Genomic DNA, 15,323 nt, shown 5'->3' on the forward strand with positions numbered 1-15,323 from the left:
GAAAAGGCTGTTCCGGACACAATATGAAGAATAGATTTAGGGGGACAGGAAAGCTATCATTGAATGCCATAATCTCAAGCTGAGATGCCTGGATTTGAATCCAGCTTCTGCTGTTCGACTATCGTTTTAGGAAAGTTGGTTAATCTTGCTAACCTCCAGTTTTATAATTTATAGGGCAGATATAATAATAATGCCTGGGTTACTAGCAATGCTGAGAGAACCATTGACCAATTGAGGTCATGAATATAAAGCTCTTACAATACATAGCCTCTGGGATACAGTGTTAACTATGAAAAACTTGGTGGTGACTTGAACTAGGGATGTGACAGCAGGGATGGAGAGGAGAGTAAAATGCTTAGAAGACAATATCCATTGGCTTGGTCATAAGCTACACGAAACCAGGGGAAGTGAAGGACGCAAGCTAGTTGCCAGATTTAACAAAAATACATTATTTCAGATAATTTAAACTTTATTTTTATTGTTGACATTGTTACAGTGTCCCCATTTCCCCTCACTTTGCCCACTTCCATCCTGCCCCTGTCCCCTCTGGCTTTCACCCCACTGTTGTCTGTGCCTAAGGTTATGCATACATGCTCTTTGGCTGATCTATTTACCTTCTTTCATGAATTTCAGGTAATTCTTAAATATAAGCAAATATCAGGTGGAACATACTTTTACTAAAAGAGTCATTAGAAGTTCAAATTTAACCAGGCGTCTTGTATTTGATTGGTTCTCCTAGCAGGATGTTTCAGGGTTCTAGGTTAAGTATCTGAAGAGATGGTGATGCCATTGGTTAGAATGAAGGCGGTTAAAGGAAGGTCATGAAGTATGTTTTCAATGCACTGAGTTTTAGGGGAGTGGATACAAAGATAGCGGGTACAGTGCCAATCATTAATTCAGCTTTGCTTTGGTGCTCATTGACACAAGAGCTAAGCACATTTGTATTGGGAATTCACTTAGTGCCCCTACAGAGTGTTCTGTGTTTTGATATAATCACAATATTATCGTTTAAAGAAAAGACTGGCTAGGAAGCATATATAAAACATCTTCACTTTTTTATTCCAGGTTTTTATGTCTCTCCGGGCAACGCCACTGGCTGCCTGCCCTGTTCCTGCCACACAACTGGGGCAGCTCATCACATCTGTAACAGCAGCACCGGCCAGTGCACTTGCCAAGATGCTTCCACCGCTGGGCTGAGTTGTGACCATTGTAGGGACCTTTACTTTGGATTTGATCCTCAGACTGGCAGGTAAATATTGATGAGAATTAATAATTAAATCCTTGTATTTAATTATAGGTACAATGACTTTCTTTATAACCAACAGTGACTTTGTTTGGCAGTATCTCTTGTAAAATGCAGTGTTTTCTGTCCTGCTTAGTGGGTTGATATATTTTTGACTCTGATGCCTGCGTTTATTAAACATAATGGTAATTCTTCAATATTTTCTAGAGTCCCAATATATAGGTGGTCATACACTGATAGATATGCCCAATATTAGGGCCTGGGGATATTTAATTTGATAAAAATCCTTTTCCCTCAAAGAACTTACAATTTGAATGTGGAGAAAGACAGGTAAAGAAATATCCCTAGAAGAAAACACACACACACACACACACACACACACACACACACACACACACTATAAGGGCTAGAATAGGTAACATGTACATCTGTATTTTGTTTTATGTGGCCCCCGACTTTATTGCTTATTTATTAATGTACTGCACCCATTCATGTTGCCCTTGCCTTTCTAATTTAGATTGAAAGACTGGCAGATAAGGAACTTAACTTAATATTCAGTGATATGATTCCCCCCACGACCCCCCCGCCCCGTGAGTAAAGTATATTCTGAAAATAAATTAATCAGTTTTCAAAGTTACACTGTCTTTCATGTTCTTCCCATTTCCTGTATATCTGTGGGCACTTACTTTCATGCCTCTGTGGTCATTGCTGTATTTGTGAAGATGAGCTGGAATGCTAATTCCGTGTGGGTTTCTTTTTCTCCCGGTTAGATTATGAATTTATCTCGGGTTGGGACTATATCCATTAATTCTTTGGTGTTCCTGTCTCTAAGCAACTAGTATGTGTTTCTCATAAACCTGTCAACTCTGTTTCTCAGTGTGTGTGTGTGTGTGTGTGTGTGTGTGTGTGTGTGTGTGTTTAAAATTATAATTGCTAATTATTCAAGGGTTTGTGATTATTGGGCTCTTTTCAACACACTGTCCCTGCTGCCTGCCTTGGCCCTTACACTCTTCATTAACACCTCGATGAGAGTGTGGACAGGGTGACAGGTTAAATTACTAAAAAAGAACTCAAACCAGTTTATTTGGCTTTTTACTAACATTCAATGTGATTAAAAATAAAACTCTTTTCCATAATATTTAAAATACTTATTAAAATAATTTTTGTTCTTATTACATAGCATTTTTTAATCCATGCTGCTGCACTTCAGTTACCATTGGTATATCATTCTGTTAGTCTGAGAGCATAATTCTCTCTTCTCTGCATTTTGGCTAAGATCGAATGTCTAAGCATTACTTTGTGTGAATCTTCTCTTGAGCACTGAAATAAGAGTGGGGGTCAGGGATTTCACCTCAATAGGCTGCTGTTGCTGGTCTCACACATGTGCAAGCTGACTTTTCACTGAGGTTGGCACTGCCATGCGTTCTTCATTGATCTCTGTCCCTCAGTATCTCTTACCTACAGTTTTAGTGTAGTCGCCTGCATCGCTTTTCTGGTTGGTTGCTAATTAATTTTTCAACCCGCAGGAACCTTAGCATTTTTTCTACCAAGGACCTCTTAGACTTGGGGGTCACTCTTTGTTCAGACGCTAAGGCAGCACCATGCTGTCTGTCTTCCTTGTGGTCCTCATCTGATCATGAGACCAGCACAGTGCTCCTTGCCCTGTACCATACTGTGTCTAGTATCACAGTTTTGTGATGTATTTTGAAATCAAGCAGTGTGATGCCCCTAGTTTTATTCTTTTTGTATAACTTGTGCTTTTCAATTTACAATAACTGTAGGACTTTCTATAAGTTAAGAAAGACCCCATAGGCCATGTTCCTGATGCACTTTATTGCCACATGGCAGGCAGGGGCATTGCCCAGATCATATATGAAAGGATCCGTGAGAGATGAAAGGAAAATTGATTTATGGCTGTGTCTTCGGACTCCTGGTTTTCCAAAGTGCCCATTATCTTATGGTCCACCCTGTTTCTTAAAAATTATCTCTTCCTTTGACTTGCAACATCTTCCTCCTGTGATTTATTGTTTCTGTCTCTTACGCTGATCACTCCTCTTTATTGTGCCCCTTCAAAGTACAAGCAGGTGTATGATTTCACCTCAATCCATACATGTTAGTGGCTCTCAGGATGTTATCTCTTCGGCTCTCTACCGTGACCTCCAGGCCAATGGCTAGCCCTCTCTCTGAGATTTATTTATTTATTTATTTATTTATTTATTTATTTATTTATATTTAATACCTTAAGAGGTTTTATTTTATTATTCTTATTATTTTAAATATATTTTATTGATTTTTCACAGAGAGGAAGGGAGAGGAATAGAGAGCTAGAAACATGGATGATGAGACAAACATCGACCAGCTGCCTCCTGCACACCCCCCACTGGGGATGTGCCCACAACCAATGTACATGCCCTTGACCGGAATCGAACCCGGGACCTTTCAGTCCACAGGCCGATGCTCTATCCACTGAGCCAAACCGGTTTTGGCCTCCCTCTGAGTTTTAAATGTACATGTCCCTCATGCCTCCATTCTTAAGTAGAGCCAACACAGAACTAATTTTTGTCATGACTTGCCTCCCCTCCTGCAAAACTAGAAGTGAAAAGTCTCATGCCATCTCATGCCATCCTGGTCTTGTTGAGAGGGACATACACAGTCCCTGTGCAAGTCCCCGCCACCCACCTGTGTGAGAGCTCAGATCACATGGGGCTGGCTCTGATGTTGATTAGAGGCTGCTCCTGGGAAGAGCCACCGTATACAATGCAGCTTCTCTGAAAAGAGCAGCAAGAATAAAGCCCTTTGAGGCCACGGGGGGCCCAGGACAACCAGGGAGACGTGTCCCTGGTGCTGTGGGTCACAGGGAAGGACTTCCCTGCCACTGACGGATGCGGCTGTCGCTCTCCGCTGTGACACTGATAATCCTCAGAGAAGAAATCCTCAGGCCCCGAAGGTCACTGAGAAAGGCATTTCCAAATGTGACAGCGAGAATCGCGCAGCTTCATATTGTAGCTCATCATTGAGAAGAGATAAAAATGGATTTTATTCTTTTTATGATTTTCATTCCCTTCCTGAGTGATACTGAAGTCTCCCTGATGACTTCTGGTTGCTATCGTGAATATATACCAACAATGGCTATTTTGAAAATGTGTACCAAGATGGCCAAAATATATGGGATTCCATCTAGTATAAAGAATTTTTGTCTCCTGAAGAGAAAAATTCACTCATTGTTTCAATGTGTATAAAGACATGAAGTATAGGAAAATGTCCATTTATGCCCTGATGTGAAACTTTTCAAAAAACAGAAAGGCAAAAAGCTAAAAATCAATTGAATACACCTTGAACCAGGTATGCTTACAGGTATGAATTTATTTCATTAATTTCCAAACTTCTACAATGGATTATAAATATTTTATTGTTAAGCAAGGAGGAGATACAAGTATCCCTTAATTGGTTCAGAAAAGAAATGGACTTTCTCATCTGCTTTTACCATTCATATTTTTTGGGGGCGGTCTTATTTAATCCCTCCACGAAGTTTGCTTATATCCCTTCTCTTCTCCACGTTCTCTTTCATGTACACTACTGTACTTCCTGAGTTTTAAACTTTCTTTGATACTCCCAAAGGCAAAATAAATACAATAAAATACGCTCTGCTCCTGAATTGCAGCAACAACAAAAATGCCCCCAAGCAACAATAACAAGCAGGAGAACCCTTCGCCTCTCCTCATCCACGTGGTTCCTTCTCCTTCCCCTACCACAGGAAGGGGCGTGCTTTCTTTTTATTTTATTTTCTTTTTGAAAAAATGTATTTTATTGATTTTTTACAGAGAGGAAGGGAGAGGGTTAGAGAGTTAAAAACATGTATGAGAGAGAAACATCCATCAGTTGCCTCCTGCACACCCCCCACTGGGGATGTGCCCACAACCAACGTACATGCCCTTGACCAGAATTGAACCTGGGACTCTTCAGTCCACAGGCAGACGCTCTATCCACTGAGCCACACTGGTTAGGGCAAGGGCGTGCTTTCTAAAAAGCCGATCTGAGTGCAAAATTCACCTCATTTACCTCTGACACATAAAGCGAGCTGGATTTAATCAGTACCGAGAACAATGAAGAAAAAAAAAGTCCGCCCACTGAGAAATCAATAAAGAAAAAAAAAAAAAAAAAAGGATATGGTGTTTGTCTAAACCAAACACAATGAGACAAAAATGGGCCATCTTCCCCCATCTCCGTGGGCAGTTAGTATGCGTAGGTGACAGGACAGGCCTGGGCACTGTCCCCAAGTTAACCTGTAACTGGGATTCTCCTTCCCACAGGCCCTGGGACTCACCCGTGTATCTGTTCCACCATCGTTTTTCTTGTTTATCACTCACTCATCACAATCCCTAAAGGTTTCCTCCCTAATGATTTCTCTCTCTTTTAATTAGTTGTATTTTATGTGTGTGTGTGTGTGTGTGTATGTATGTGTTATGTGTGTGTGTGTGTGTGTGTGTGTGTGTGTTAAGCTTCAAATGGCCAGATGTATCCCTCCTTGTCTCTTCCTAGCAGACATACATGGAACTGTCATTTTCCTCAGAGAGGGGGGAGTTGGGGGCTAGGCTGGGGAGGGAATCGAAATGCTCAGAGTTCTAAAACAAGCAACACGTTAACTTTTTTTTTTCTGTGATCAGATCATGGTTGGTTTTGCTGCCAACTTTCTCCATGTGAGCACAACTTTATGGATTGGGTCCAGTCATCCCTTCACATGCATCTATAATATTCCAACAGCTGCCGATTGGCTTTTTCTCTGAGAACCAGACCAGTGACTTCCCGTGGGCGGAAGCAGATCGTTTGTTTGCATGTCCACATATTTCCTTCCACGGTGTGATCCTGGGTTCATTGGGAGTAGGGGGTTTCTCACAGATTCATGCCTCCCCCCCCTCAATGACTTTTGGACAGCGTCCTATTATGTGGGTGATGTGGTAAATGGGCCCACATGTGAGCAAGCCCTGGTTGATCGTGGCAGTGTCCCCACAAAAAACAGCAGAAGCGTACAAGGACATTGAGGCCTCTGCCTGGAGCTGCCATGGTGGCATTTTTGCCTTATGCTCTTGACCAAAGCAAGCCATAGGCCACTTGAGTGTGGCTTCCAGCTCATACAAGAGTGTCTCTAAGCCCCACATTCCCCATTCCAGTGCCAAGAGAATCTGGGTGCTAATAAGCTGTGAGGAAGGAGTACTAAGCACCTCCACTGCTGAAATGAAATAGAATCTGACCCTTGGGGGGGGAGGGGGAGCGGGGGGAGAGGAGAAAGAGAAACCAAGATCATCTAGAGGGCGCTCTAGCTCTCCTGGGACCTGTGCAAGAGGACTCAACTGAGAAGTCCTCTGGTCATAAGGAGTCAGAGGAAAGCCAGTCTTGGAGGGGAGGTTAGCCAGGGGGACAGCTCTGCCAGTCAAAAAGGGCTCAAAGCAGCTCCATTGTCATTTATTCCACAAAATGTAGTGAGCCCCATTGTGTGCTAGTTTTTGGACTAGGGATGGAAGAAAAGTCTTTGACAATTTCTCCAATTTGCCTTAATGCCTCTTTCTGTTCTGCTCATTAATGATCATTAGTAATTCTTGTCTAGGATGTTTCAGTCATTTGAAGTCTCTTCGTCCTTTGTTCTTGGTGCTGAATGGTGTCCCTTTCATCCAACCGTCAGCAAATGAGAAGACTGGTAGGAACTCCAGGCCCTTCTCTACCTCTCTTCTTAGGTTTTCCACCTCATCCCACTGACTTTACTTACTAAATGCTTCTCAGGTCTAACCCCTTCCTTCCCATTGCTCCCCGACAGTGTCACAATTGTACTAAGTTAGCAATATCTTCTCTCTCCTTACCTTCCCTCTCCATCTGTTTCTATTCTGGATTGGTCTCTAAAAATCTTAACTTGCTTACAATTTGACACTCTCTCCTGCTGCCCTTTTCTATTTTCTCCCTCCTTGTTTTGCCTGGTTTATTCCAATTTAATTATTAAGCAAAACATTTCAAGATTTCTTCTTAATACTCCATTCTCTATCACTCTCCTGTCCCCAGACTAGATAGTGGCCCATTTCCTGTGCTCTTGAAGAATTGCCGGGCTGGCGTGTCTCGGTGGTTGAGTGATTACCTATGAACCAGGAAGTCATGGTTCGATTCCCAGTCAGGGCACATACCAGGGTTATGGGCACAATCCCTAGTATATGCAGGAGGCAGCCAATCAATGACTCTCTCTCCATTGCTGTGTTTTGTTTTGTTTTCTCTCTCTCTCTTTCTCTTCCCCTTCCTCTCTGAAATCAATAAAGAAGAATCTACCTACATCTTTATTAATGCCCTTTCTATTTTTTAATGCCTCACTAGACCATGAGCTTCTTGAGGTCAGGGCCAACTCTGTCCTTTCATATTTATCTCTCCAGTGTTATTCCAGCCCCAGCCTATAATGGTCCCTCAATGAATGTTTTTACGCCACTCAGTACATTGAAGTCCGTTTTATGGTGTCCCTGCGTTGAGACCCTGGACAAGCAGGGAGGCATCCGGAGAGCAGCGCCAATATGTGATCTTTTCCTGGCACTTGTTCTTAGACCTAGCAGAGCTCTTGGCAATCCCCTTCATTATTAGCAATGCCTCTGCAACAGAACGGAGTAGGATAACTCTTTCTCCCATTGTTTGTTCCACGGGAAGACGCTCTCGGGAAAGTAAAATAGATGAGATTTGTGATTTAAGAGACAGAGGCCAATTAACTTCTTCCCCATCGTGTCCAGTCAACAGCGAGGCCCAGGCAACTCCTCCTGGGCAGGGCGCGCGCGATTAGCGGAGCCTTCCGCCGCTTTGTTTGCCATAATGAACCAGTCAATAAACATCACAAATTGTTTATCCATATACATCTTGACAGATTACTCTTTATGAAATCCACTTAGCCAGTGAGGTTTTCCCATAAGGATGAAAAATGGAGATTTTAAACAGATTGTGGGAGAACCCCGGCTACACCGGGAGAGTCAGTGTAATAAAGGTTTCTTTATATTAATATTACAGAAACCATTTATCCTGACAAAATCAATATCGCAAGTCATCCGCGTTTGCTGTTTCTCGTCCAAAGCTTAAAACATCTTTCCCTTTATTACGTTTAATTCTGTTTTAATAAACGCGAGCCATATTTCATTTAGGAGTTGCTCTGGAGGAGCGGTACCTTCTAAAACGACATCAGACTTGTAGCTTATTTGCTAAAAGAGTCTTGGAAATGTTTAAAATCATATTCGAGCGGCTGAGAAATGCACAGGAATCATTTTACTTAAGCCTTAATTACCAAATCATCCCCAGTGTCCTCCAGGCTGGAAACAGACGATAATATCCAGAAAGTCTCCGGTGAACTCCATTCACATAAAACTCCCTCCGACTAAAGCCGTGCAATTATAACCAGTCCAATAAGTGAGATACAACAAGGGCCGGGATAAGGGACTCTCACATCGGGAACAGTCACATTTAATTACTCGCCACCCTGCGTGCTTCTGGAGGACACGATTTATTTATTTCTTGGAGATGCAGGACGCAATACCCTGCGGACAGTGACAGAGCTGACTTAAGAGTTAAGCGTGCCGCTGGCAGCAAATGGAAGCACATCAAGGAGAAGGAATTATGCTATACACTGGAAACCGTTCCTCCAAATGTACTGTATATAAAATGAGTGTGATTGTCTCATGAGTGAACGGTAATAAAAACTGAAATACTCAAGAGATACTTATATTCGGGAGTGGAGTGGTGATAAATACGCACGCTGGGGGAAGCAGAGCACTCATTGCCACTGCTCACCAACGTGACATAAAACGCCTACAAACAATTTACTCTAAGTAATAGCACATAATGAAATGAAGAGCAAATTAAATATGTGTGTGTTTTTTCCCCCCCAGCTTCTAGAATCCCATTTTAATTTCAGCGCCTAATGTGCTAATACGTAAGTAGCCCAAACAAAACGCCGGTTTGAAATGGAGTTCTGATGCGACGTCTGTATATAAAGGACTCCGTGTCGTTGTCTATAGGAGGGGGAGGGGAGGAATGTCCTTTTACCACGACATCCGAAGGGCAGACGACAGGACAGTGGTTTTTCAAGAGAAACTGTTCCTTATTTTATTCCCCAGGTGGCTTAGTCCATAAAACAAATTTGCAGCTTACTTAGCAGCCTTGGCTTTTATCAGCCTTTTTGAGGGTGTTGAAGGATTGCCCGAGAGATCACACCCTAACATTGCAGGGAGCATGGAACTGTCCGCCCAGTGTCTTCAGGAGACAGTGCAGTGGGTCCATAATGTTTTTATTAAGTGTTATCTTATGCAAGGCCCCTGCTCAACGTGGGCAGTCTTCTCACTAGTACTGTTTTTGCTTTTCTAATACTTCCTGGCATCCAAACTGTTCATCCTCACTGATGACATTATACCAGGTTAAGAGTTTGAAAAAACAGCCAAAACCAGTTTGGCTCAGTGGATAGAGCATCTGTCTGAGGACTGAAAGGTCCCGGGTTCGATTCCAGTCAAGGGCATGTACCTTGGTTTCGGGCGCATCCCCAGTAGGGGATGTGCAAGAGGCAGCTGATCAATGACTCTCTCTCATAAATGTTTCTAACTCTCTATCCTTCTCTCTTCCTCTCTGTAAAAAATCAATAAAATATATATTTTTTAAAAAAAGAGTTTGAAGAAATAGGTTTTCATTTCTGTCGTAGCAAAAATGTGACAACAGTGATTTTTTTTTACAAGCAATTTTAGGAGCAAGAAATCAAAGTTGAAGTGCAATTCTCTCATTGTATTTATTTAATTACCGTCCTTTCAAAGATCAGGATCATGCTCTGTTTTCCCACCAATCCAGATAAGTGAATTCAGTGCATACAATAGAAAAGAAAACATAACTTTTATTCACACATCGTCAGTATTGGGATGTTTTTCTCCACCTGTTTTCTTAGTGAAATTTAGACTTCATAAAACCAAATACAGAATATCAAGATATTTAGGGAAGACAGTGATGACCACATCCAGTTTTCTGTTTCACAGCTTGATAGATACTTGAAAAGATAATTTGGAGGAGACCTAGTAATCTTGATTTTTAGCTGTCAGAGAACTGCTTTTGTGTGAAAGCAAAATGTACAGCTGAACAACTGGATTCAAAATAATCCATGAGATGTACTGGGGCATGTAAGAAAGCAAAGTAACATTTTTTTTTTATTTTTATTGCCATTAATTAGCTTCCAAGGAGAAGGCTTCATAGAGGCTTATCATAAACAGCATTTGGATAAAAATATTTTTTTTCTGTTTTGTTGTATCTCAATATGGTGGTTTGTCTAACTCAAGAATCCCTTTCCGCCTGTTGGCTAAAAGGGACCACATTAGTCCATAGTGTTATCCATAGACATGTGTGCCTCCTGCCATGAATTATTAATCGGAACGCTTGACGGTTTACTCCTCTTGTTTTCAGATGTCAGCCCTGCAATTGTCATCTCTCCGGAGCCTTGAATGAAACCTGTCACTTGGTCACGGGCCGCTGTTTCTGTAAACGATTTGTCACTGGCTCAACGTGCGACACTTGTGTTCCTGGCGCAGGCCACTTGGATGCCAGCAACCCGTGGGGTTGCAGCAAAAGTAAGTGAGCTTCGTGTGCTGGTGTGTGAGGAGCCAGCACCTGGGGAAGAGGGTCCGTGTTCTCTTTCCCCTCTGAGCACCCACCCGGCAGGCTTAGCTACAAGGCGGAAAGTTAAGGTCAGAAATGAAAACACAAAAATGTACATGAAATGACACATGTGTTCTTTTTCCTTAATTCAGCCATGGGAAATGATATGAATACCATGTTTCCCCGAAAATAAGACATCCTCTGAAAATAAGACCTAGCACATGGAAATATATGACATCCCTGAGAATAAGACCTAGCGCAACTTTGGGAGAAAAAATTAATATAAGACACTGTCTTATTTTCGGGGAAACAGGGTATATGACTCATGGGAAATGGACACTGGTGTGTTGAAGTAGTGTCACTAAGAAGCCAATCAAAGTCCTGATGTTGCCAAAACTGAGGGACATCACTGCTTAAGCCAAATGGCCAGTCCCCCCTCCACCCAACACCATCTCCAGGCAACTGCCTGTAGCAAATGGAAGATTTATATGTTACTCAGAGTTTTGTGTCATTCTATTCCACAAGTCTTACAGGCACTGTGCTAATATTAGTTGCTTATTGATATTTATCAAACCTTATGATTAACCCCTGCATTTGATATTCTTTTCTTTCTGTTTTCACCGGCACTCACTGTTTAGACGTCTCATGTGCTTCTAGTTCTGACTCTTGGGAGCCAAAGCTTATCTCTTAGCATCTTTCGGCTTCTCAGCACCATTTTCCAGTTCCTTGAACTGGCTCCATATGGTCACCTGCTGCCCCACAATCTCATTACATACCGATGGATTCTTTATATTTCCTTCAGGATCATGTATCTAGCTCTCTCCCACATGGTGTACTGTGCATGTCCACCTCGGGGTTTCCTGAGACGGTGGTGAGAAACAGCACAAGGAAATGCCATCATTTAGTACATGTCACCACAGGCCTGGGCTGGTGCTGACTATTTAAGGAAGGAAGAGAGAACTAATGGGATATCGGCAACTGTACCCGATTTTTTGGTGTTGTTAATCCTCATCCGAGAATATATTTTCCATTGCTTTTTAGAGTGGAAGGGAGGGATGGGATGGGAGTGAGAGAGAGAGAAATGTTAAAGTGAAAGAGACGCATTCATTGGTTGCCTCTGGCATGTACCCCAACTTGGGCCGGGCAACTGCAACACAGATACATGCCCTTAACGGGGAATTGGACCCAAGACCCTTCTGTGCACAGACCAACGTTTTAAACAAGGAGCAACACCAGCCAGGGCTGTACTGGGTTTTGAGATAGTGAAAGGCAGGTATAGCTAAGGACTAAGATGTGGTTAGATGTTGTACATGTGTTATTGGTACCTTGAGATGTTAGCATACCTCCAGATGTTTATGCTGCTCTTGAGAAAGCGCCATCCTAATTGCCTGTGTATAAATACAGTCTACTCACCAATCTGGCTTTTACTGACCACTTACTTAATATTTGTTACCCATTGATCAGCTATAGAGTTGATTGATTTGTGAGCAACATCAATTGTTCTGGGTGTCAGCTGTAGATCATCACTTACTACAACAAGCCAAATCTTAGTGATTTTTTTTATCGGTTCTGCCATGAACTTTGTGTGAAAGTATTTACAGCGGCTGCACTTTTTGCTACCTGTTCCTGTTTCTGAGATACGGTCTAGGAATTCTACCTCAGGCAAAACTGGCCAGTCTGGTCACTGGGAACTGGCCTACTTTTCTTAGTATCAGCAGATACTGTACTTTATGCTATGTCTTTTCTTTGGGCTAAGCTTCCTTGATCTTTTCAAATGCTTCCAATTTTGAATAATTTCAAAAAAAAAAAAAAAACTTGCATATTCTTAAGTATTCTTCCCTGGATATAGGCATTTTGCTTTTTCTGCTTAAAATTTTGATCTTTAACATTGGGAGCCCCGGACCAGCTGAGAAAATTGGTTAAAGAGAGAAAACAGACAGGATTCCTGATTTTAGAGGAGCTTTGCACAGTGAGCTCAGGGTTCAGGGAAGTGCTGACTGTGGGGCACACAGGAATGGCGCTGCTTTCTTTACGGTCCCCCTGGGTTTCACATGGTCCTTGCTTTCTATGCCACCAGCGGCCGGAACCCGCTTCACACGGATGCCATTAAAAGGAACGTGGTGCTATCTATTGTTGGAACTGTGAACTACCGCGGGCTCCGATTTCCTCCCATCCAACAGATGCTAGGGGCATGTCTGCCTTGCGAATCCCAGTGTCTCAGTGTGTTTTCCTACACAGTTCGGGAACCCTGGGGCTACAACAGTTATCTTCTCCATGTCCTTAGAGACCACTGACAAGAGTTGAGCAATGGCGCCTGTGATTTCTATTTTTATGATGAGGCTTTGGGGTAGGAACCTAAAATCTGATTTTCAGAATGCTGGAGAATTGATTTGCTTTTAGATAAAGCAGTTAGGCCCTCTCTGATGGTATGCTTTCTGGTTGTGTGATGTGCTTTTTGCCCTTCCGTATTTGTCTCATGCTTTTAAAATGAGGGTCATTTTTTTTGGTAAGAGGGATGGGAGGAAACAAGTATTTAATAGTCCTGTCTTCTGTGTACTTTCCTAACCAATAATATTGCAGTTTGCCTTAAAATTCTGGCTATAAGATTAACTAATATACACATACACACACTTATATAGCCACACATTTATATGTGTTTCTCTTCTTAATATTATTCTACTTTCGGCTCAACTTTTATGTTTACCATTGCTAATCTATCCATCTTTTTATCATTCACATTTTTTTACCCCCGCTTATCAAAGAAGCTGTTTTAATTCTCCTTTTTTAAAAAGAAATATTTTTATTATGGTAAAATATACAGAGCAAATTTACCATATTAGTAATTTTTTAAAATATATTTTATTGATTTTTTTTTTTTTTTTTTTTTTTTTTACAGAGAGGAAGGGAGAGGAATAGACAGTTAGAAGCATCAATGAGATCTATCAGCTGCCTCCTACACACTTCCCATTGGGGATGTGCCCACAACCAAGGTACATGTCCTTGACCGGAACTGAACCTGGGACCTTTCAGTCCACAGGCCAACACTCTATCCACTGAGCAAAACTGGTTAGGGGAATGGTTGACAAACTCATTAGTCAACAGAGCCAAATATCAATAGTACAAAGATTGAAATTTCTTTTGAGAGCAAAAATTTTTAAACTTCTAACACCACTTCTTCAAAATAGACTTGCCCAGTCCATGGTGTTTTGTGGAAGAGCCACACTCAAGGGGCCAAAGAGCCGCATGTGGCTTGCGAGCTGCAGTTTGCCAACCATGGGGTTAGGGCAATATTAATAATTTTTAAACGTTTTTATTGAATGCATTGGGATAACATTGGTTAATAAAATCACATAGATTTCAGGTGTACAATTTTATAACACATCATCTGTACATTGTATTGTGTGTTCAGCATCCCAAGTCAAGTCTCCTTCCATCACCAGTTATTCCCCCTTACCCTCTTCTATCTTCCCCACCCTCTTTCCCCTCAGACATACCATTGTCTGTGTTTATGAGTTTTGTCCTTAATGCTTAATCCAGCCCCACAACCCTCCTCCCTCTGACAGTTCATTCATAATGTTGTACAGCCATCCCTGTTAACCATTTCCATAACTCTTTTCTTCCTTTGAAATGAAAACTCTGTACTCTTTAAACATTAATACTCCCCATTCGTCCCAGCCCCTGGCAACCACAGTTTCTCTTTGTGCCCCTCCCTTTCTCCATCTCTCCTCTACTTTGGGATCCCATTACACAAATGTTGGTGCAGGGCACACCTGACATTGTCTCCCAGGTCCCTGAGGCTCTGTTCCCTTTTGTTCTGTCTTTTTCTGTTCCTCTTTCCCTTGGATTGGATAAATCAGATTGCTGTATCTTTAAGCTCCATCTCTTCCTTTATCTTCCAGTTTACTATTTGTTGGCTACACTCAAGAGTCTGTCTATTGATTGCCTCTTTTATGAGTCTGGTTCACAGTTTCTTTGAGTGAGTTGTGATTTTACTTTGAAAACACTTAAGCTATTAGTATGGTTGTTGTTGTTTTTTTTTAATAATTTGCATAGGCTCAAATGGTGGAAAACTTTCGCCACTGTAGCATACTGATGTCTCTAATCAGTTTTGTTTTTTGTTTTTTATTTTTTATGTATAGCCTGGCTTTCTATGGGATCGCTCCTATGTCTGAATAAGCCAATGATATGGGCAGTGTTTAGGCTCAGATACTTTCAGACCACACAGCTCCTGCCAGTCACTGAGTTAGAGCTCCCCGAAATAGTTCTTTGGATGATTTGCCGGGTTTCGTCTAACTAATCTATTCATGTTGGTTTAACCAGAAGCACCCTGTTCTTTTTTTTTTTTTTTTTCCTTTTGAAACATCTCATAATTCTCCAGCTCTTCTTTTACTTTTTCATCTCATCTATACAAGACACTTTCACATTGCTCCCAGTACCCATTATC

At 41.8% G+C, this 15,323-nt stretch overlaps 1 protein-coding gene across 1 annotated transcript in view; it reads left to right on the forward strand.

Moving 5' to 3' along the window:
* USH2A (usherin) overlaps positions 1–15,323 on the forward strand; it is a 397,013-nt gene that overhangs the window by 71,407 nt on the left and 310,283 nt on the right. The window contains exons 13-14 of the mRNA XM_036453544.2: positions 1,066–1,249; positions 10,688–10,851. Of these exons, the coding sequence (XP_036309437.1) occupies positions 1,066–1,249; positions 10,688–10,851 (348 nt within the window). The remainder of the gene's footprint in view (positions 1–1,065; positions 1,250–10,687; positions 10,852–15,323) is intronic.

This window comes from Pipistrellus kuhlii, unplaced genomic scaffold, assembly GCF_014108245.1.
Source record: "Pipistrellus kuhlii isolate mPipKuh1 unplaced genomic scaffold, mPipKuh1.p scaffold_m20_p_25, whole genome shotgun sequence".
Taxonomy (NCBI): Eukaryota; Metazoa; Chordata; class Mammalia; order Chiroptera; family Vespertilionidae; genus Pipistrellus; species Pipistrellus kuhlii.